We start from the raw sequence: 20,298 nt of genomic DNA, 5'->3' as shown, positions 1-20,298 counted from the left end.
GAACATGCATAAACTCATGGCCTTTTTGACAATATGGAGCCATTATGATAAGCTTTTCCCTTACTTTAAAGTTAAACACCAAAATAAGCAAGTCTTCAAATATGAATCAACCCTAAATATTTTCATAAAAAAAATAAAAAGAAGTTTTCTTTGACCACACGAAAAGGGTTAAGTCGGTCCTAAACATATCTTCTATTGGACGAAATCGATAATTGAGCGAACGACCAAAGAAAAAGTATTAAGCGTATCTGTATTTTTTAAAGGGCAAAGATTTCATACACGTCCATGCAAGCATGCACGGTCGTGTCCCCTCTCACAAAAAGTTGGAAAAATCATAAACTCCCCACCCATATTTAATGCCTCGAAATCTCCCACCCTCTCACATCCACGACTTAGACAGCCATGTATGAAACTGTCCCTTTTTTTAAGTTAAAAAAGGGCATTTGCAAAGAGGCATTCCCAAAATTCCAAACCTGGGATTTTTATCTTGATGACACGTGGATTATATAGATCTAACGATGAGGTTTGAAATCCAATCACCTTGCCCCAGCCCTAATTCCATCCCTCTCGCTTGCTTCTTCCTCACACCAAACCCTCTCCCTGCCGGCAACCCCTTAGCGCTCCTCTCCTCCCTCAACGGTGACGAACGACGGTACACCCTGCTGCTCTCACTCACCCTGCTTCTATGGATCTCATCTACTATAACAGCCTGCTGCGATCGCCACACACCCTGCTTCTCTTCCCCTGCTGCACCAACTGACTCGTGATTTCATTCCCTCCACCAAAGCAGTTTGGATTTGGATCACACAAAAGCAAGCACAGAGCCATCAGGTGTTTTCCATTTCTCTGTGATTTTTTCGTTTCTTTGAAATTCATTAACCTGTTATATATGGACCATAATTACTTACTTATGTCTTCATTCTGCTTATAGCACTTTGTTTTTTTCATGATTACCTGATGCTTTTAATTTATAAAATACGAACTACACATTTCCGTTCTTTCCTATGTTTGATTGGTTTTGAATTAATAATTTGGTTCGGTTTCCCTTGGGGTCTGTCTAGTATAATGGATTTGGTGTTTCCTCTGCATCATTACAATTTCGTTTTTAAGAAATAGGTTTCTTAAAAACACTTTTAGATTCAGAAACCCTAACACCACTGTGACGGCACCTCTCCCAGCTTCCCTCACTCTCAACGACAAGCCGCGAGCCAGTAACTGGCAGTGCTCGAAGGACTCCTGCTGCTACTACCATTCTCGGATTTAGTAGCAACACCTGCGAGTGCAACAGACCCAGTTAGGTTCCCTTACTTTGGTAACACTACTGTTGTGTTCTGTTGAGCTGTTCGTTTATACATTTTTTTTCTTTCTTTTCCTTGGTAATCTTTCTTTCTTGGGAGTCTGAGAATACCCTTGTTGCTGTCTCCAACTCGAAATCGACTCTCGTATTGGAATAGGACTCCTCAGGTAGAGTGGAACAGAAGTAGAGGTTTGGATTACCGAAGAAAATCGATGGAAAAGATGGCGTGAAAGAGATGAGGGTTTCAGTTGAAGTGCTAATGGAGATGATGTAATGGATGGGTTAAAGCCAGAAATCAGAGGAGAAATGGAATGGAGGTAGAGATAGGGGTTAGTGGTTTGATGGGTTTTGGAAAATGGGAAAGGAAATCATAATGATGGAGAGAAGAAGATGACTTTTGGGTTTAATCATGGGTGGAGACTAGTTATGGTTTAGTTTTTAGATTCGGTCGGTGGTGACGAAGAAGAAAAAATAGGAGAGAAAATGAATGGATTTTTTTTCTTTGGATTTGGATCCTCTAGTGCCAAGCTGCTCGGCAGGACTGTGCTGCCAAGACACGGTGAGGTGCGCAATGACCGCCTTACCCCTGCCAGAGCGCTTTGCCCGAGTGGGGGTAAGGTGGTCATTGCGCGCCTCATCGTGTCTTGGCAGCACGGTCCTGCCGGGCAGCTCAGCAGTAGAGGATCTGGATCCCTTTTTTTGGTAGAAGAAGGGATTCAGATCCTCTATTGCCATGAAGTTTCCTGTCATGTCCTGCCCATCTGAGAGCGCCACTTGGATTTAGGGGCATCTAAGGATTAAGTTCAAACTGGCCAACTTTAATGAGTGGATGCCACTAAACCGATGACCAACCCAAACATCTAGGCAACCCGTTTTGGTTCACAACTTTAATTGTGAGCAATGGGCTTGAATTGGTGGGGGGGGGGGGGGAGGAAAACTCCCATTGTGAGCAATAAAAATGGGTTTGAATGGGGGAAAATTGAGGAGTGCATAATTAAAGAGTAAAGTGACCAAACCTTAATCTTCCCCAAATTGATTTTCAGTTTCAAATCCTAAACGATTTGGGGAAGATGAGGGCAATTTGGTTACTTTAATCTTTAATTTTGGTGGGTTTTTATCATAAGGGCATTTATTAGATTCCCTGAAACTAATGTCTAACGTCCCATACTAATGGATTGGACTAGAGTGTTACAATGTTTTGAAAGTAGGGGGCATTTGGAAATTGTAAAGTTGTAGGGGTGCATTTGTACAAATGGGCATTTTGAGGGGGTGCATTTGGCATAAACCCAAAAGAAAATGTGTATTTCAATATGATTTTGGACCCAAAATTTGACAAACTCGAAGAGGGAGAAAACCATCTCCAATTCTCAAAAAGTGCAATGCGGTACAATTCGGGGTTGAGAGCTCGACACCTGACTGGTGCGAGTGCGTGACATCCAACGGTGCTGAGCTCGAGAAGAAAGAAAAAAAAAACGATTCACTCTACCTCGGACCGTTGGATGTCGCGCCTATTAGGTGTCAATCTCTCAACCTTAAATTGCACCACATTCGGCGATCAAGGAATTGGAGAGGATTTTAGAGCCCGCTTGATAACCTTACGAGAAACAGTTTCTGGTGTTTTTCCATTATGAGAAACGGAAAAACACCCAAAAACTGCTTGATAACGAAGTGTTTTTTGTGACTGTTTTTGGAAACAAAAATCAAAATTTATGCTCCCTAGAAGACTTTTGACAGAACATGTTCTTTCGTTTCTCAGCACAAAATTGCAAACTTGTTCCTGATAAAATTGAAATCCATACCTCTAACCACTTACCCAGCTCTCACAAGTCACAAGGTCGTCCTCTTCACAGGTTTTCTTCTTAGGGCAAGCTTGGTAGATCTCTCTCTCTCAGGTACCCTCTATCTCTCCTGACTTTCTCTCTCGCTCTCTCGCTCTCTCGCTCTCTCGCTGTCTCTGTTTTTCTCTCTCGCTCTCTTGCTCTCTCTGTCTCTGTCTTTCTCTCTCGCTCTCTCTGGCTTTGTTAATGATTGGATCTGGGTTTTTTTTGAAGCTTGAACATACCCTGTTCACGAGCTCTGAAGGCCACTGCATTGGGGATACAACATCTTCTCCACAGGTATACTTCGTTTTTTTCTTCTTTAAATTTGTTTAATCCAGCAGCAGTATAGCACTATTTCAAAACCTATGGCAGCAACAAAGAAAGGGAAAAATAGGCTATCGGTTAGAATATAGAGGGAGGATAAGAATATAGGGCCTCCGTGTTAGCAATTTTTGTTTGTTTGTTTTATGGCTGTAGAGCCAACTTCCATGGATGCTCCGTTTAATGGTTGTAGAGCCAACTTCCCTTGAATAATTGGTCTCTCTCTTCTATTGTGATTACTCCCCTTTCTGATTTTTATTTTCTGGACACATCTGAGATCATCCAAGCTTCATTAAACTTGTTGTTTTCATCTACTGAAGCTCCCCTTAAAGCCCCCAGTTGCTGCTGTTATAGTTACTGTTATCCTGGGTTATCGAGGTCTGGGTTATAATATCAAAATCTGCTTAGGCTATAGTCTGGTTTGAATTGTGAAGGCATCCTGCCTTAGGTGAGGTCTATCACTTTCTTAAAGTTAATTGGGAAGTTGCCAAATTTTCTGGGTTGTGTTGTTGCAAGTGGCGTTTGAGCATTGATATTTGAGGGCTGTGTGCTCCACATTGGAGGTTGTAGCAGTGTCGTGCTCTTAAAGAGGAATTCTCTTTCGTCAAATTGCATTGTAGGTCGAGGTTCCATATTGGAGGTTATAGCAGTATCTTAAGAATATATACCCTTCCCAACAACTTTCATTTACAAATTCAGGGTTAGAATATAGAGTGAGGATAAGGTGGAGAAAAAAGAAGAGAAGATCATGAGGGAGGGGGAGGGGAGATTCCACTCAGTTTTCTAAAACAGAAAATCCAGATTTTACATGTAGAAACAAAAGGGACTTAATTTTCAAGATTAAAATTAAGATAGGTAAAGAGAAGAATTGGAGATTTGAATGCTTACAATAAAGGTTTGTGAAAATGTCTGTGTGACTACACAAGACCCAATAAGTAAGATTTCCTCTTCATTCAACTTCTTTTAAGTTCTAACCTCCCTTTCTCCCTCTGAGTCCTTTGGGTGAGATATATAGATTCTCTGTTTGTTTGTTTGTTTGTTTATTAAAATGCATTAATAATTACTTATGTCTTGTTTGTTTCAATCAACAAGATGCTGGTAGCCCAAATTTTCCATATCTTCAATTTTAAGAATGGAAGAAAAAGAAAAGGAGGAGAAAATTCATGGAGGAAGTTACTGGCAACAAAAATTTTCCATATCTTCACTTTTTTAGAATGGAAGAAAAAGAAAAGAAGGAGAGAATTCATGGAAGAATAGTTAATGCTATGAAGTCTAAAAAAATCAAAGAAGTGGGGGTGTGTGTGTGCTCAGGTGTAGGGCAGCAAAGGGGGGGGGTGTGCTCAGGTATTGGGCAGCAAGGGGGGGGTTGTGGGCTCAGGTATTGGGCAGCAAGGGGGTGTGTGTGCTCAGGTATTGGGCAGCAAGGGGGGGGGGTGTGTGTGCTCAGGTGTAGGGCAGCAAGGAGGGGTGTGCCCAGGTATTGGGCAGCAAGGGGGGGTGTGTGCTCACTCCTACGAACAGTGAACGATGTTGTAGAATCCGAAGCAAACCTACTCCTTTTTTCTATAGATGCAGTAAGTAACCTTTACTTGAAAGAGATTCCGACTTTGACATTTCATAGCTTTGTGTTGGCATATCTTCTGGTTAGTTTTTATATTTCTTTTTTATCAGTTTTGTGCATTGAAACTTGAGAAGGTTAGAGAGCTTTGTTCTGGATGAGCATCTCCTAAATAATGATGAAAACTGAATCTGGTAATGATTTCCAATGATAAAGAGTTATAGGCTTATAGCCCTTAGTTTTCTGCATCAACTTCATTGAAGTTTTTAGCTTAGGTTATATAGTCCATCAAAAAGTGCTGCAAGTATTATACAGGTAGGAAGCATGCTCATGCCAACTTATTTAGTTATTTGGATGTATAGTAGTACTTAGGCATTATGACAGGTCTTTTTTTTTTTTCTTCTTTAAGAAAATAACAATATTTCAACCAAATACATCTAAACCATGTTTGCTTGTCTCATTTGATTTAATATTTGGGTGAAAGTCTCATTTGATGTAGACTTTTGGGTGAAATTTGTTTGATGTTATTTATCACAGAATGGCTGATTCCTCTTAGCTTCATCTTCTTATGTTTTGTATGATATACCATCAGAAGTTTATTTCTCTTGATTTAGTTGTGACGAACTAATTTTTTTGCCAAGAATTCTTGACATGAGCTAGTGAATCCATAATGACTGGAAAATGATGGAAGCTACTTCTGTAATTTGCATTTTCATTTTCCTTATCATGTCATCTTCTTATGTTCTGTAGTCTTTTTTTTTGGGGAAAATTACACTGCCATCCCCTGAGGTTTGTATTAAATACTGAGTGACCCCCTGTATTTCTAAATTATACAGCCGCACCCCCTGAGTTTGGGTTAATTATTACAGTCAGCTCCACTCCGTTAGAGCATTTCTGTTAGTTGCTGATGGGTTGGCCATTGATGCTTTAAAATGACAAATATACCCCTAATGGGTTGTGAGCTTACCATTTGCCCATAAGGCATCCCTAACTTCACACCTTCTTCCCCTGCTACTCGAATCAATTGCAGGTTTAGGGTTATGGCGACCACCATTCCCTGAACCATCAAGTTTTCCTTTGCAAATGTTAAAAAAAAAAAGAAGAGATTATTAGGAAAAGTAAAGACCCACTGTAGGATGTGATTTCTTTCAGGAGCTTACTAAAGCCATTGCCATGGCAAAATCGTTGCAGATACTTGATCTCAGCAATAATGGATTCCCATTACAAGTTGCAGAAACATTCCATATTTTATTGGAAACCAATGGGTTGTCCCAGAAATGGCATTCTGTGAGCATCTAGACTATATTTCATTGCTAAATGCTGACAAGAGATGGTTTGTGAGAAAAATTATATAACCAATGGCAAGAAATCTAATGAATAACAATTAGTCATTTCTCTCTACTCATGAACGTTTCTTTGTCTTTCCCAAGACAAAACCAGAATACCCATCAGGAAGAGGAATCGTAGGACCCTGCAGCTTCCTTCCTCTAAAATATGCTTCCTTTATAGTTAAACCTTCAGCCTCAATGCCTGAATTCTTCGGTTTGAAGTAGTGCGAAACAGAGCAGGGACCGTTGTGTTTGATGCAGCTAGGGAGCTGATGAATCTGATTAGTGAGATCGATGACATGCTCACGAGGCCGAAGATTAATGCTTCCAAGGAATCCATTTTGGGAGCGTCGCTTGAGCCTCCTTCCATCTCCATTGACTGGAATTCGGAAGTTGAAAACCCTAAGTCCCGAATCCTAGTTTCTCAGTTTATTCTCTGGTTTTGCTTTTACGGTTTACCATTTTCTCCTTTCTCAAATCTCAACAACCTTGCAAATGCAATCTTCCCAGTTCCTTAACAACACGAAGCCCCTACCTCGCTAGGGTTTCTATCAAACTTCCTCCACCAGATTTCAATTTCAGAGAAGAATTTTTGAAGGACTCGAGATCCACAATCGCTAAAACGTATCCCCAATTGCTAGATTTGGTTGACAACGGGAGCTTGGTCCTCGTTGAGAAGACAAATTTTGGTCCTGTACCCATTTGGAGAACAGAGTTTGTGGAGCCGAAGGGGATTTTGTGTCGTTAGAGCTGTGAAACCGAACAATGTCGTTAGATCTTGTGTTGTTGTAGTCACCCTACTGCTGCAAGGTGTGATTGGGAATTTGGGAGAGAGTAATTGGGATTGGGAAGAAATTAGGATACAATGCAGAGAGAAAAGAAGAAAAGTGTGATTGGGTTGGGAAAGGAGATGATGGGATTGTTGATAGAGGTAACTGGAAGAGGGCAGAGGATGGTAGACACAATAGTGGGGTGGTCGGAGGTTGCAGCGGTGATGGGGCAGTGGTTGAAGAAGAAGAAGAAGAAAGAAGAAGACGAAGAAATAGTGGTGGGTCCCATTATGTTAGAAAAATAAAAAATTAGAATATGGTTAATTGAAGGGTAAAATTGTCATTTAAATTTTTTACTTAACACTGTCCATTCAGGGGTCCACTCAGGGGATGCGGTGTATAATTTAGAAACACAGGGGGTCGCTCTGTATTTAGTACAAACCTTAGGGGGTGGCAATGTAATTTTCCCCTTTTTTTTTTTGGTCAAGTTCTCGATGGTACAGAAATGTATGAGCCACATGAGCAATCCAGCTTTTTCTTTCTTATTGTGATATGTTTAAGATATGTTGACACATTTTGTGAATTATTAGACTAAAAGGAACAATCTTTAGGTCGAAGTGGAACACATAGTATGACTTTAGTAAAGAGGATGATGTGAATACTAGAGGTTTTTTTGTTCGAAATTCATTCTTAGAACTTTTCAATACTCAGCATTGTATTAAAATATTGCAAATATTCATTCTTCCAGTTGCTTTCCAAAAACCTGCTGTTGTGGCTCTATTAGAAGTTCATATGCAGCACTTTTTTTGAGATAAAGCAAACCAACCATCTGTTATTGTAGGCTAATCTGTTATTCAGATTCAGCCCATCAAGACAAATATTATTAAAATTGGTCACATTACATGTTCCCAGAAACAGATTTTATCAAGCACCAATGGTGTTCCAATTGTAATGTTCCCAGAAACAGATTTTATCAAGCACCAATGGTGTTCCAATTGTCTTCTGGAAACGTTTTCAGAACAGGTTTAGCAAGTGGGTCAAAAACGGTTTCTTATTTCAAAAAATGAAAAAATTGTTCTGCTGTTTCTCAGCACATAACCAGAATAGAAACACCCGTAAGGTTATCAAGCGGGCACTTAATCACTCAAAGAGGCGAGAGACCCGTGTTCAAGACGTTTCCAAGTCAGAACCTAATAAAATTATACCATTAGGGGTGGCCAAGAGTGGAGAAACTCCTTAGCTTGCTTGTCCCCTCCATATTTATATATTGGAGAGCAAAGGAGCTCTTACACGTCCAGACGCAGCAGTGCTTTTTGAATGAAAACCAATTGATGAATGAGGATACATATTTCAAGTTTGTGCGTGAATCTTACCCTATTATTGCGGATCTCGAAGAATAACAATCGATGGTGTTTGATTCACGCACAAACTCGCCATATGTTTTCTCTCTATGTTCCTGTTTGTTTGATGGGAAGATTAGTGGAATATGGGGACTGTTTACAGGCTTACAGCCTTACCGGCCAGAATCAGAAACAATTTTCTCGGAATTTGGTAAGATGATGTTTGGATGCAAAACTAGATAAGTTTACCAGTTTTTCTTATCAATTCCTTTTCTTCTCAAACCCATTCACTTTCAAAATCAGATTTTCGGTAGGATTTTTACGGGATGACGATTGAAAGTCTGTGATGATCTCTCAGTTTTCACAGAAGAGACTCTGCCAGAAGGATTTGTTTTGTGAGAACACACTCGTACTTTCGTTGCCTTTGTGATCTCCTCAAGGCCAGTTGTCTGATTTTTTTTTTCTTGTAATTTTGATTTTAACCTAAACTTCTAATGCTTCTTCAGTTTTGTTTGTTGTTCCAGTTATCTGTGTTTTTTTTCTCTCCCCCTTTTCCCCTTTTCATCCTTGTCAGTTGCCCATAATCGATTTATGCTTGATCGTATTTAAAATTAATTATAACGAGTTCGATTAGGGTTTTAGTCTCACTGGTTTCTCAGTGTATTTAAAATCATTAATTCCTCTTTTAGCTTGAATGGAGTTAAGATTTCAAACAATTTCTTCGATCATCTCCCTTTCTCTCTCACTGCAGAGTCTCAAGACTCTAAACAGAGGATCCATTCTCCGACTCTCTAGAAGGGGGAGTGAAGAAGCACCGACCAAAATTTGATGGCATTATATTGTAAAAGGGTAGATTTTCTTCTTTTGTACCAATAAGAACACGTGAACTACAACAGTGAGTCTCACACTCTCAGTACCCCAACTTTCATACCCTTCTCTTACCAAAAAAAAAAAAAACTTTCCTACCCTCCTCCCCCCCCCAACAAAAAGCAGTATCTAAATTTCTGTGATATATATATATTTTTTTGCTTTAGCGCCATTTTGCTTCTTTTCCTGTCAAGACTCTAGAGCTCTTGTTACATTCAAACTCAAAAGCGGTTTCATTTTTTTTCCGTCTATCCTCGAGAAACAAACAGGAAGGAAGAAAAAGGGAATGGCAGATGGTTCGGAAGATGGGTTAGGATTTTCGAGTGAAGATTACGATTCGCTAATTGCGACGACTGACGTGGAGCTCTTGAAGCGGGCATGGCGGAATGAGAAAGCTTCTCCTGAAATTCTTCAGTTTCAGGCTAGTTTGGTACAGAGATCTAGAGAACAGATTCAGTTGATGGTACCCTCCATTCTTTCTCCCTTCCCTTTTTAGTTGACGGTTCTTGTAATTCATGCAATCATTCGATTTATGTATTTCTTGTTTATTGCTGATTTGTGTTTCGGTTATTATTAGTTTAGGCTGCATTTGGTTGCCAATGAGAATGGAATAATTTCAATTTTGGATCCCCATACCTTTTGTATCATGTGAATGAGAATCCATTTCTTTTATGATGATAATATGTGGTCACTGGCTTGGAAAACATGCTTTATTTAGGCTTTCATGTCATCAATTCATTGTTTTGAATGGATTTATAAGACACCGTATGCTTTTATGGTCGATTTCACTTATTCCAGTGTCAGTCTTCCCATATATTTACAGGAAGATACTATGGAGGAATTTGCCAAAAATGGTACGGATCCGCTTACTGTCTCTCTGTACCAGATGGATTTAGATAGGGCACTGTTCCTCTTGAGATCTTATCTTCGGACCCGCCTTCAAAAGGTGATTATCTACTGAGCACTTTGAGGCATTCTGTTTTAAAATTAAATAATCGTTTGCCTTCTAACTTGCATTGCAGATTGAGAAGTACTTTATCCACATTTCAAAATCTGAATTGTGGAACCGGCTCTCTGAACAAGAGCAGAAGTTTGCTAAAAAGTGAGTTATTACATTTACTTCTCTCTCTCATACAAGAGATGGTTGGGTGTATATCTGTAACAGGGGTAGCTTATGCTAATCAATTACTACTCGATACAGTGTTTCTGAAGCTGGCTTTGCTATGAACAGGTGCACGGATTTTATGGAAAAGCATCTCCAAAAATCTGTTTTGTCTCATTTACCTTATGGTTATCAGTCCATTCTGAGGCAATCCATATCTAGTGAAGAAGATGACATGGGTAATGAATCTTTCATGTACATTCATAAGTATAGTTCTCTATTGTTTTTTTTTTGGAAAGAAGTGCTTCATTGAATAGTATAAAAGACCGAGAAGCCCAAGGGTAGGAATATATGTGAGGATAACTACCCAAATAATGGGCAATTGGTCTTTTGGAGCCTAAATCAGTGTGCATTGTATGCGCAAAATGCAGGTTCTTGAATTTTTTTTTTGTTTGGGCTTGGGGGTTGTTTATTCTTGAAACATTGTTCAAGGTGAAATGGTTTACAAGGAATGGCTTAAATCTAGGTCATACTTTGTTCAAGGTGAAATGGTTTACAAGGAATCGCTTAAACTAGGTCATAATTCCCGTGTCCTTGTCCCAGATTTGACTTGTAGCTTTCCTTTAGAATAAAGAGAATATCCATCCCTCCCCCCCCCCCCAAAAAAAAAAAAAAAAAGAAGAAAATATGAAGGGGGTAATTACAGCTGGTATTGTTATACGCTTCTTACAGTAAAGATTAAAGAGAAAGGGTTTGATTTTCTCCCTAGGAATTCTTTTTCCAATGGGTATGGTTGGTTACAAGTGAGATTCATATCAATTAGTGCTATCTAATTTGCTTCTGTATCTGACTGTTTCTTGACAGTCGATGACGTTTACTAGTCATATGTAGCCTTTAATGGTGTTTTGATCATATATGCAACTTGTCATAGGCTCAAGACTTGGTAGAGGGAGAGAGAACAAATAATTGTTTGCTTTTTTGACAGCTAGTGATACCAATTTTTCTCAGGTCATAAACTTCATGGATGGCCCTATAATTACAGTATGAACAGTCCAAATCAATTTTCAGAGGCCGACACCTTTCTAGATATTGTTTGTGTATTGTTTGTATTCTCTCAACTCTCAAGATGTTGAAAGGGGTAATAGGTCATGTCTTGCAAATCATCTCTCTAATAATTTCCAAACTATCATAAAATGCATGTCATGCTTATGTTAATAATAGTTCTAGTTCTGAAGTGTTGGCTGACAAGTTTCTAGTTTAAACTTTTGTTGGTCTCCTATTTCTTCTGGTTTTTTGAGTGTCTACTTTCTACTAAATATTGTCCTAGGAGTATTTGGAAAGTGAGGTATTCAAAAGTAGCTTTGACTATATTTCCTTCTAGTCTTGTATGTCATAGTTAAGACTCTGAGAAATCAGTCCATAGCAATGCTTCCAAGTGACCTGCATGTGATTAATTTGCATAATGGGAGTATTTAATCCTTGATCCATGGGAACTTGCGAATCTTGTTGGTACTAGTGGAAGTAGAAAAGTGACAAATTAAAGTCTGATCTTTTTTTTGCTAGTTCTTCACCCCCAAACAGAAGATTTAAGTTATAGGGTTTGTAATGGTTGCTTTATTGAGGATTTTCCAATGATTGTGGGTATAATAGGACTTGAGCCAAGTTTAGAGTCAATCCTATCCGGCTAAAGTATTTATTTTTCTTTTTTCAATTAGTATATTCATTTTCTGGTATTCTTCGCCCCACCCCTCCTTTTAAATTTGAAGTAGTTTATTGATTTTAATTGATACTTGTTAAGATTATCGTGTTTAGGTGTTTGGGGTTGTTTATGTCTCTTATTGTGCTTTCTTGTTAGTTCTAAATTATGTTAAGATTATCGTGTTTAGGTGTTTGGGGTTGTTTATGAAACATCAAAGAACGAGTAACATCTAACAAATGGCGACTTTTGCGCTCTGCCACACCATTTTGTTGGGGTGTGTAAGAGCAACTAGTTTGGTGAAGAATACCATTGTCAGAACAAAAATGAGAGACCTCACGCTGAATTAATTCAAGTGCATTGTCAGTACGCAAAGTCTTTAAAGAAACACCAAAATGAACTCGAATTTCATTATAAAACTGTTTGAAGACAGAGACAAATTCAGATCGATCCTTCAAGAGGTACAGCCATGTCATACGAGAATGATCATCAATAAAACTAACAAAATATGAAAACCCTAACCGACTTTTGACCCTACAAGGACCCCAAATATCCGAATGAACTAACTGAAATAAAGAAGTACTCCTAGACTCTGGACTTAAAAGGAAAAACAGTACGATGATGCTTGCCAAGCTCACAAGCTTCATACTCGATACGGGAGACAGACTTACAATTGGGAATAAGGTGCTGCAACTTAGATAGAGAAGGATGTCCTAGCCGATAGTGCCAATATAAAGGAGATACACCAGGAGAAGTAGCAACTGCTGCAGTGGATGTAGTTCCCAGATCAAAGTAATAGAGGCCTCCCTTCTCATACCCGCCACCAATCTTCGTCTTTGTTGCAAGATCCTGAAAGACACAATAAGAAGGGTGAAAGGTTATGGAACAATTCAAATTTTTAGTTAATTGACTAACAGACAAGAGGCTAAGAGGAAGCTTGGGAACATGAAGAACATTAGCCAAAGATATGTTAGAAGACAGAGCAACTTTCCCATGACCAGTGACTGGCATAGAGGATCCATCTGCAATAGAAATCCGAGATGACATAGAAGTCTGTGTGGAAGATGAAAACAAAGTAGGCTTACCAGTCATGTGAGAGGATGCTCCTGAGTCAATGACCCACGGAGAGGATGAGGATGCGAAACAAGCAGTAGTACTTGAGTGGGCAAGGACAGCTGTAGATGTAGAAGAAGCCTCAAGTTGCTGGACTCCTTGTAAGAGTTGAGAGACTAAATCATTAGAAGAGGTACCACCATCAGTAGAGGATCTCGGGGCAAGGTCGGAAGAGTGCACAGAATCAGTCCCTCCATCAGATATGGCAGAGTTTGCAAATTGCTCACGGGTCCATTGTGGTTTGCCATGTTTGAGCCAACACTTATCAACAGTATGATTAGACCGATTACAATGAGTGCACCATCGAGAACTAGTATCAACAGAACCAGAACCAGCAGTGTTAGATGTAACCCCACGACCTCCAGAACCAGTGGCACGACCGCGCCCAAAAGTAGAACCACGACCGCGAGAAGAAGTACCACCGCCACCACGGCTACGGCCTGCTGTTCTGAAGAAGTTGATTACTACCCCTTTTGTTCGATCCAGTTTCAGCTCGGCGATATGTTTACCAAAGCTTTGTTTCGACCACAGTTTGCAAATGGCTGTTCCAAGCTGGATCTTGGTGATGTTTATGCTCCAGCTTGAGGGGGAGTGTTAAGATTATCGTGTTTAGGAGTTTATCGTGTTTAGGTGTTTTGGGTTGTTTATGTCTCTTATTTTGCTTTCTTGTTAGTTCTAATTTAGCTTTATGTCTTAAGGGTATTTTGGGTACTTCATATTGTAATTCCTTAAGTTATGTTATAAATAAATCTGTCTCTCACGATTTAGTCAATTTAACTAAATCGTGAGAAACCTTCTTTTCTCTCAATTTTTCCTTCTCATTCTCTCTGTTCTTCTTCTTTCTTCTTTGCTTTCTGCTTCTAGTTCTCTGGCTGCAGATTATTTTTAGCTTCAGTTTTGTTTCATGGTATCAGAGCAATAAATTCTGATCCACGAGATTCATCTTGTTGCTGCTGTTTTGAAGGTTCTTTTTCTCCCCTTTGTTTATCATGGTTTACAGCAACCTATGCTACCTATGTTGATCTGAACTCTAGTCATATATTCATGAAGGACTAGAGTCTCCTGCTATGCTGCAACTGATTGTGTATGTTCCTGCTGCTGTTCGAAGTCCTTGAAGATTGGTTATTTGCTTGCCCCTAAAACCTTGACAATCGATATTCCAAATCCCTGTGGAAATCGATTTGTTTTTCTTCTGGGGTCTGTTCTTCATTCTTGTGGCTGGACTTCTAGTGATTATACATCACTATTGCTGGTTATATTTATCAAAGAATATACTTCTGTATTGGGCTGTTGTGCCCTATTCTTCAAGGCTATCGGTTTTACCCTGATCAGAGATTTCTTTCTTTTGGGCTGTTATCGACATTGGAGTTTGCACCTTTTTATTTCCCTAATGGCTGATGCTAAGTCTTCTACCGACAACTTTAATATTCAGATTACCAGTGTGAAGCTGAATGGTGCTTCTAATTATCTACTTTGGTCTCAAGCCTTTGAGGTCTATGTCACTGCTCGCCGGAAGATGAAATATCTTACGATGGAACCCGTGGATTCCACTGATGACAAATATGATGATTGGAAGGCTGAGAATGCAACCCTTCTTTGCTGGCTTTGGAATAGCATGGAACCCTCCATTGCTTCCAATGTTATGTTTCATAAAACTGCCAAGGGTGTTTGGAACGAACTTAAAGAGAGCTACTCTCAAGATACAAATCTGTCCCGAATTTATGATGTCTATGAGAAATTCTTTTCTTTTAAACAAGATGGAAAATCCCTTGGTGAGTATTACAGTTCATTGAAGGGGATGTGGGAAGAACTCAATGTATACCAGCCTATCTCTACTGATGTTGCTGTAATTAAGTCCCAACAATCTGAATTTTTGGTTGCTAAAATTCTCTCTGGGCTAGATTCTGATCTTCAATCCGTCAAAAGTCAATTGTTGACTGGAGAGAAGATCCCCTCTATGAATGAAGCATATTTTCGGATCCAGAGAGTTGTATCCCCTTTTGTGGTGAAGTCTGATTCAACTCCTAAACACGATAATCTTAACAATACTCAATTGGAATCTTCCTGGTTTGACTAAAACATTCTGTTACCCCTCTCTCTCTCTGTGCCCAAATTGACTGTAACCCACCCCTCCCCAGACCTTGCGAAAATAAGATGTAACCCAGTGCAAGTCCCATTTTCATAGGGTACTGGAAGGGAAGTGGATTGGAAATTGGATCCAACTTTTCACATTAAAGTATCCACTCAAACTCAAAACCTAAGCCTGTGTTCAGTCAAATGGCCAAGGAATAATATAAGTGTTGATCAATCAGAACCATGTTTTCAATGGCTTTGAGATGTCTTATAACCATTTGATCTTTGATTTGGAAGTTCAGTCCCGGAGCCTCGGTTGGACACCTTTGTCTTCTGCAAAAGCAAGGGTTCTGTGGGAGCTTTCCAGCTTGATGATAGGTAATCTGTTAAACTTTACAAAAAATGTATTTTTATAGGACATGTTTATCTTCTGATCTGCTAACCACCTGTAATCTCTCTTTGTAGTGGGGATGAGATTGTGGACCTAGTTGCGGATGATCTGTATGTACTACGTTACAAGTCAATAAAGGCACTCGTAGAGAGTGGGCAGATCGACCTTGTGTAAGAAAGAGTTTGGCATCTTCTGGGTGATAAGGCATTTGCATGTAACCCATGGTAGGTTTGGAAGTAAAAAAGGCTGTACCCAGTGCACAAGGATCCCGCGTTTAGCAGGGTCTGGGGAAGGTGAAATGTACGCAGCCTTAACCCATGGCAGGTTTGTAAGTATCTATGAAAAAGCCAGGAAGGAGCTGATGGCCCTTTCCTTGAAGGCGGCAGATGGCTTTCTTTTGTACCCCTGGAGCCTGGAGGTATACTTTTGAGTGGTGAGCATGTATGTGCTTGAAGCAAACTATGTGTGGATGTATCATTCTCATCCTTTCACCTTTAATTAACGCTGAAGTGTATATGCTCCAATGTTTCAGTAAGGACATCTTGTAGTTCAGAGATCTGTTCTATGGAAGACATCTTTTAATCTTTATATATCCTCTTTCTGTAGTTTTTTTTTGGTCTTGGATATTAAGTTTTTAGACAAATTCTGAAGGGTGCATCATATTTTCGTAGGATATTAACAGAGAATTCTTTGGCTGATTAATGCGAGTACTATTGGCGTTGGCTATGGTAAATGAAAAACAAAAATGTTCAAGTTTTTTTCCATTGAAAATGACCCCTCCCTCCTGTCAAAAAAAAAAAAAATGAATGAATTATGTTTGTGAGTGAGGATCAGGTTAGAAGTTCATTGATGCAATTTAAGCATAAAATGAGTAGATGAAGTGGTTAAAATTAGAAAAAGATGGTCATTTCCATCTGATACATTGTTCTCTATCATATGGACTAACTTTTTATTAAGTGGCAAAAAATAAACATTGAGCCATTTTATTTATTTATCCACCATGATAATAATGTACAATTAAATTGCAAATAGTGAAACATTAATAATTCACTAGGCATGGTGATGTCTACAAGGACCCAAAACTTTCTTGAAATTTCATTCATGTCTGTCTCATTGTACTTTATTTTGGCTCGAAACCAGGTTGTCTTTAGAAAAAATAGGCCTAACCTGGTTTCATGCTCTGAAATATTTTTCGATGGGATTTTTGATCTAATGTTGTCTTCTACTCTGTTTCCTTTGATGATGATGATGGTAACTCTTATCTTCCTTTGATTCTTTATTAGAATAGCGGGTACAATTAAGCAGAAGCGAATAGGCCCAAAGTTTCTAAGCGATCTTAGCTTTTTCGCATAGAATATCACGCATACATAAAGCTGTGTTTCCTTGAATGCAAACTCCTCCACAATCACTTAGGATTGTTACTATAACCTTAACCACACTAGTAGTAAAGACGAGAGCACTAATTCACACGAGAAGTTAGACGGCAACAGTAATTTTAATGTTGCACAATTATGAGAGTCAGAGTGAATACAAGGGTTTCACAGCACATCCTTATACAATGCAAAAAACCCTAATGCTGATATGCTACCTAGGATGCTCCAGTGCTCATTTCTGCGATCGGTTATGATGCAATGAGTAAGGCTGCCGGTTGGTCCTCACTGAAGATTTGAACGACTTCAATATATGCAACTTCTGAAGTATCTGCCTAAGAACCAAGAGGAGCTGTGGCCTTGGGAGTTCTTTGAACTGTGTTGCTTGACATTCATCTCAGATGTACTAAAAGTATAAATTTTTCTTTGAACTAGTGTGTAATGATTCTAATCAGGGGCTTATGACCTACCTCTCTAATAAAACAAGAGTTAAACAGCTGGATGACAATTGGGCTCTCCTCCTACTGTGGCTGGAGCTGGAGGTGGACCCCAACAAAAATAGGGAAGAGTTTGTTCATTTCATAGGAGAGCGTACATGGGGCCCACTTATGAAATGACTCAAACACCCCTTGTTTTGCTGGGCTCGATCCTCTAACTCCCACCACGGGCAATCCGCTGGAGGATGGGAGTGAATGGGTAGATATATGAGAAGATTTATTATCACTTTTATGTTAGTTTTTCAGTTTTTTTGTTTTTTTTTTTTAAAAATGAAAAACTGTCCTCCCTCTTACCTCATAAGAGAGACGGGGGATCACATTCTTATACACGAACGTTTTCGTACACCTGTGAAGCGCACATTTGGAATCCTGCATGTGGGGCTTAGTTGGGTGGATTCCATATGTGCGCCTAATAGGCGTATGAGAACATTCTCGTACGATAATGTCAATCGGTCTCTTTATAAGAAAGGATCAAAAAGTTGTACTGGCATGAGGCATCGTCCAAAGCAATGATTTTTTTTTTATTTTATCAAATGTAGCAAAGAAAGAGAAACAAAATATTCCAAATGTTCCCGGAAATTCTTGCTCTTTATATAAGAATGTGAACCCGCCTCTCATAAGAAGGGATAAAAAGACAAATCCCTCTTACTTGAGGTATTGTAACTCCCATTCCTTTCCCGTGATGGTGCATAAAATCAGCTTCTCTTCCTCAAAAACAAAAACTAAATAAGGGAAAAAAAAAACTCTATCTGGGAGTGTGGTCTACGTTAGCATTCTCATGAGCATGGTTCGTGATCTTGGTATCGATTGGATCAGATCGACTGATATGGATCAGGATCACCCAAACTCGGGCAAATATGACACTTTCGTCCCTGTTTTCTTATAAAAAAATTATTTTTAAAAAAAATATTTTTACCCCTGTCTGTATAGCTGGATTAGATTGGTATCAGGATTGATCTCGATCGATATAGATTTGATCCGGCCAAAATCGGCCGATCTGTTTGCGATACCTTAAATTATGCTCATGAATCTATCTTTCTTCTCCCCATATGAAAAGATACCTTTGCCCCCTCATTCTAAGGAGAAGAACGCCACACTCTTGGATAGAAAACTGCTTCCCAATAAGAAGACACATAACAAAACACCATGTAAAATCGTTAGTGTTGGAAATTCTTAGTTTCTTTCACATGAGATTGCCCTTTGGTCCTTACAAAATAAAAGGACCTCAAAAGCCAAAAACATTAAAAAAACACATTACAAAGCTTCAACCATGTAAAATCGTTATGTTGGAAATTCTTACACATGAGATTGCCCTTTGGTCCTTTTTACCAAAAAACTATTGACCCTTTCTTTGGTTGGCATATAAAAGGGTATTTTAGACTATAAACAATATTACAGAGTCTAGTCACTGAGTCACATCACATAATCAGATGATGCTATAATCGATGTGGACATGGGGTTGGTAGACTCACGAGTCACGGGACTCACAAACGCAACTGTAGCAAACAAAGTCGCACATGTGGAAATGTTGGGTCGTCCACAAAATGAGGACTTTTGGAAAAGTTGGGCGGCGCAAGAAAACAAAGAAAAACAGCAGCATTCTATTCCAATCAACAAGAATCTATTTCCCGGAAAAGTCCAAGGTCAATAATATCTTGAGCAGTCCCTCGAAAGAAATCCCATCGTGTTCATTTCCACCACCCAACCTAATCATGGCCTTGACATCCTCTTCGCTGGCCTGTAATCCCGCACACTCCTCCATGTAAGCCCTGAGATCATGGAATCCAACCTTTCCGTCACCATCTCTATCGATGACCCTGAACATATCCTGCATCACCCAATCGTCCCCACCCTGTTGTGGTTGGGATTGGGTAGGGACCCGAAATAGAACTCTCTCGAAATCGTCGTATTCCACTAACCCATCTTTATTGGAATCGGCCGCCGATATCATGGAACCAATGTCCTCTTCGGAAGCAACATTAACGCTGGAGGAGTAGGAAAAGCGTGCGTAGAATTTCCGAAGATCGTCTGAGCTGATCTTGCCGTCTCTGTCAGCATCCATAAGGTCGAATGCTGACCGCAAATCTGAAGGCACCACCACCTTGGCTGAACTTGAGCTTCTACTTCTCCCTGACGGACACATTCTGTCTCTAAACTCAGTCGAGATGAGATTACGAGTCAGAGAGGTAGAGAAAGAGTGTGAGAAATCTGTATTCTGTCGAAAGAAAGAGGAGGGGAGGGAGGGGAATATATAGAGGATATACGACCGGCAGGTGTGAGGTCTCTCGGTGTGAAATCTTGCGAGACAAGCTTTAAGGATTTTTTTTTTTATTTTTTTTTAATTTGATAAAATAATAAAAATAAAAAGCTTTAAGGGATGATGACGTAATAATTGTTTCAAACATTGACTGTTTCCGTTTTGAACTCTAATTTCTAGTCTTGCATACCACGTTCCATATAAAATGCATAGGAGTGGATTCCATCTGAATGGTATCCTGGCATACAAGAATATTCTTGTACGTGAACCTGAGTTGAGTCTAAAGTCGACAACTGGATGGGGCATGTGGTATGTCGGGTAATAATCGATTCGCTTCATCACATCTTAGGATAAAGCATCATTCACGTGTCGAGCTCTCAGGCTTGAATTATAAGACATCGCAAGATCAAGGAATTTCAAAGGATTTTAATCCAATCTATGAAGTGCAGTAAAGTGGTACCGTACAGTGGAAGGTAGCAAGCACATTTCATGTGAGGA

At 39.5% G+C, this 20,298-nt stretch overlaps 2 protein-coding genes across 3 annotated transcripts; one reads left to right on the top strand and one right to left on the bottom strand.

Annotated features, from left to right (window-relative positions):
- The first annotated feature begins 9,542 nt into the window (after window positions 1-9,542).
- Window positions 9,543-16,049, top strand: LOC122657409 (DNA replication complex GINS protein SLD5). Of its 2 annotated transcripts, XR_006332303.1 has the most exons (7): window positions 9,543-9,764; window positions 10,125-10,247; window positions 10,324-10,403; window positions 10,533-10,642; window positions 15,588-15,663; window positions 15,751-15,904; window positions 16,001-16,049. XR_006332303.1 is itself a non-coding variant. In XM_043852105.1 (6 exons), the coding sequence occupies exons 1-6, from the start codon at window positions 9,588-9,590 to the stop codon at window positions 15,848-15,850; spliced, it is 666 nt and encodes a 221-aa protein (XP_043708040.1). In that variant the 5' UTR covers window positions 9,543-9,587; the 3' UTR covers window positions 15,851-15,906. The 2 variants fall into 2 exon arrangements, 1 of the variants encoding a protein (XP_043708040.1); XM_043852105.1 differs by lacking the exon at window positions 16,001-16,049 and having other exon boundaries at window positions 15,751-15,906.
- Window positions 16,050-19,164: 3,115 nt separating this feature from the next.
- On the bottom strand, window positions 19,165-19,686 carry LOC122659557 (calcium-binding protein CP1-like). The gene has a single exon (XM_043854659.1). The coding sequence runs from the start codon at window positions 19,684-19,686 to the stop codon at window positions 19,165-19,167; it is 522 nt and encodes a 173-aa protein (XP_043710594.1).
- Window positions 19,687-20,298: the final 612 nt, after the last annotated feature.

Source organism: Telopea speciosissima, chromosome 4, assembly GCF_018873765.1.
Source record: "Telopea speciosissima isolate NSW1024214 ecotype Mountain lineage chromosome 4, Tspe_v1, whole genome shotgun sequence".
Classification (NCBI taxonomy): Eukaryota; Viridiplantae; Streptophyta; class Magnoliopsida; order Proteales; family Proteaceae; genus Telopea; species Telopea speciosissima.
Note: the sequence above shows the minus strand (reverse complement) of the source record. Positions and strands in the feature narration are given on the sequence as shown.

Coding starts and splice junctions, on each gene's coding strand:
- LOC122657409 (XM_043852105.1), top strand. CDS start 9,588: ATGGCAGATGGTTCGGAAGATGGGTTAGGATTTTCGAGTGAAGATTAC. Junction 9,765..10,124: donor GAGAACAGATTCAGTTGATG/GTACCCTCCATT, acceptor ATATATTTACAG/GAAGATACTATGGAGGAATT. Junction 10,404..10,532: donor GAGCAGAAGTTTGCTAAAAA/GTGAGTTATTAC, acceptor TGCTATGAACAG/GTGCACGGATTTTATGGAAA.
- LOC122659557 (XM_043854659.1), bottom strand. CDS start 19,686: ATGTGTCCGTCAGGGAGAAGTAGAAGCTCAAGTTCAGCCAAGGTGGTG.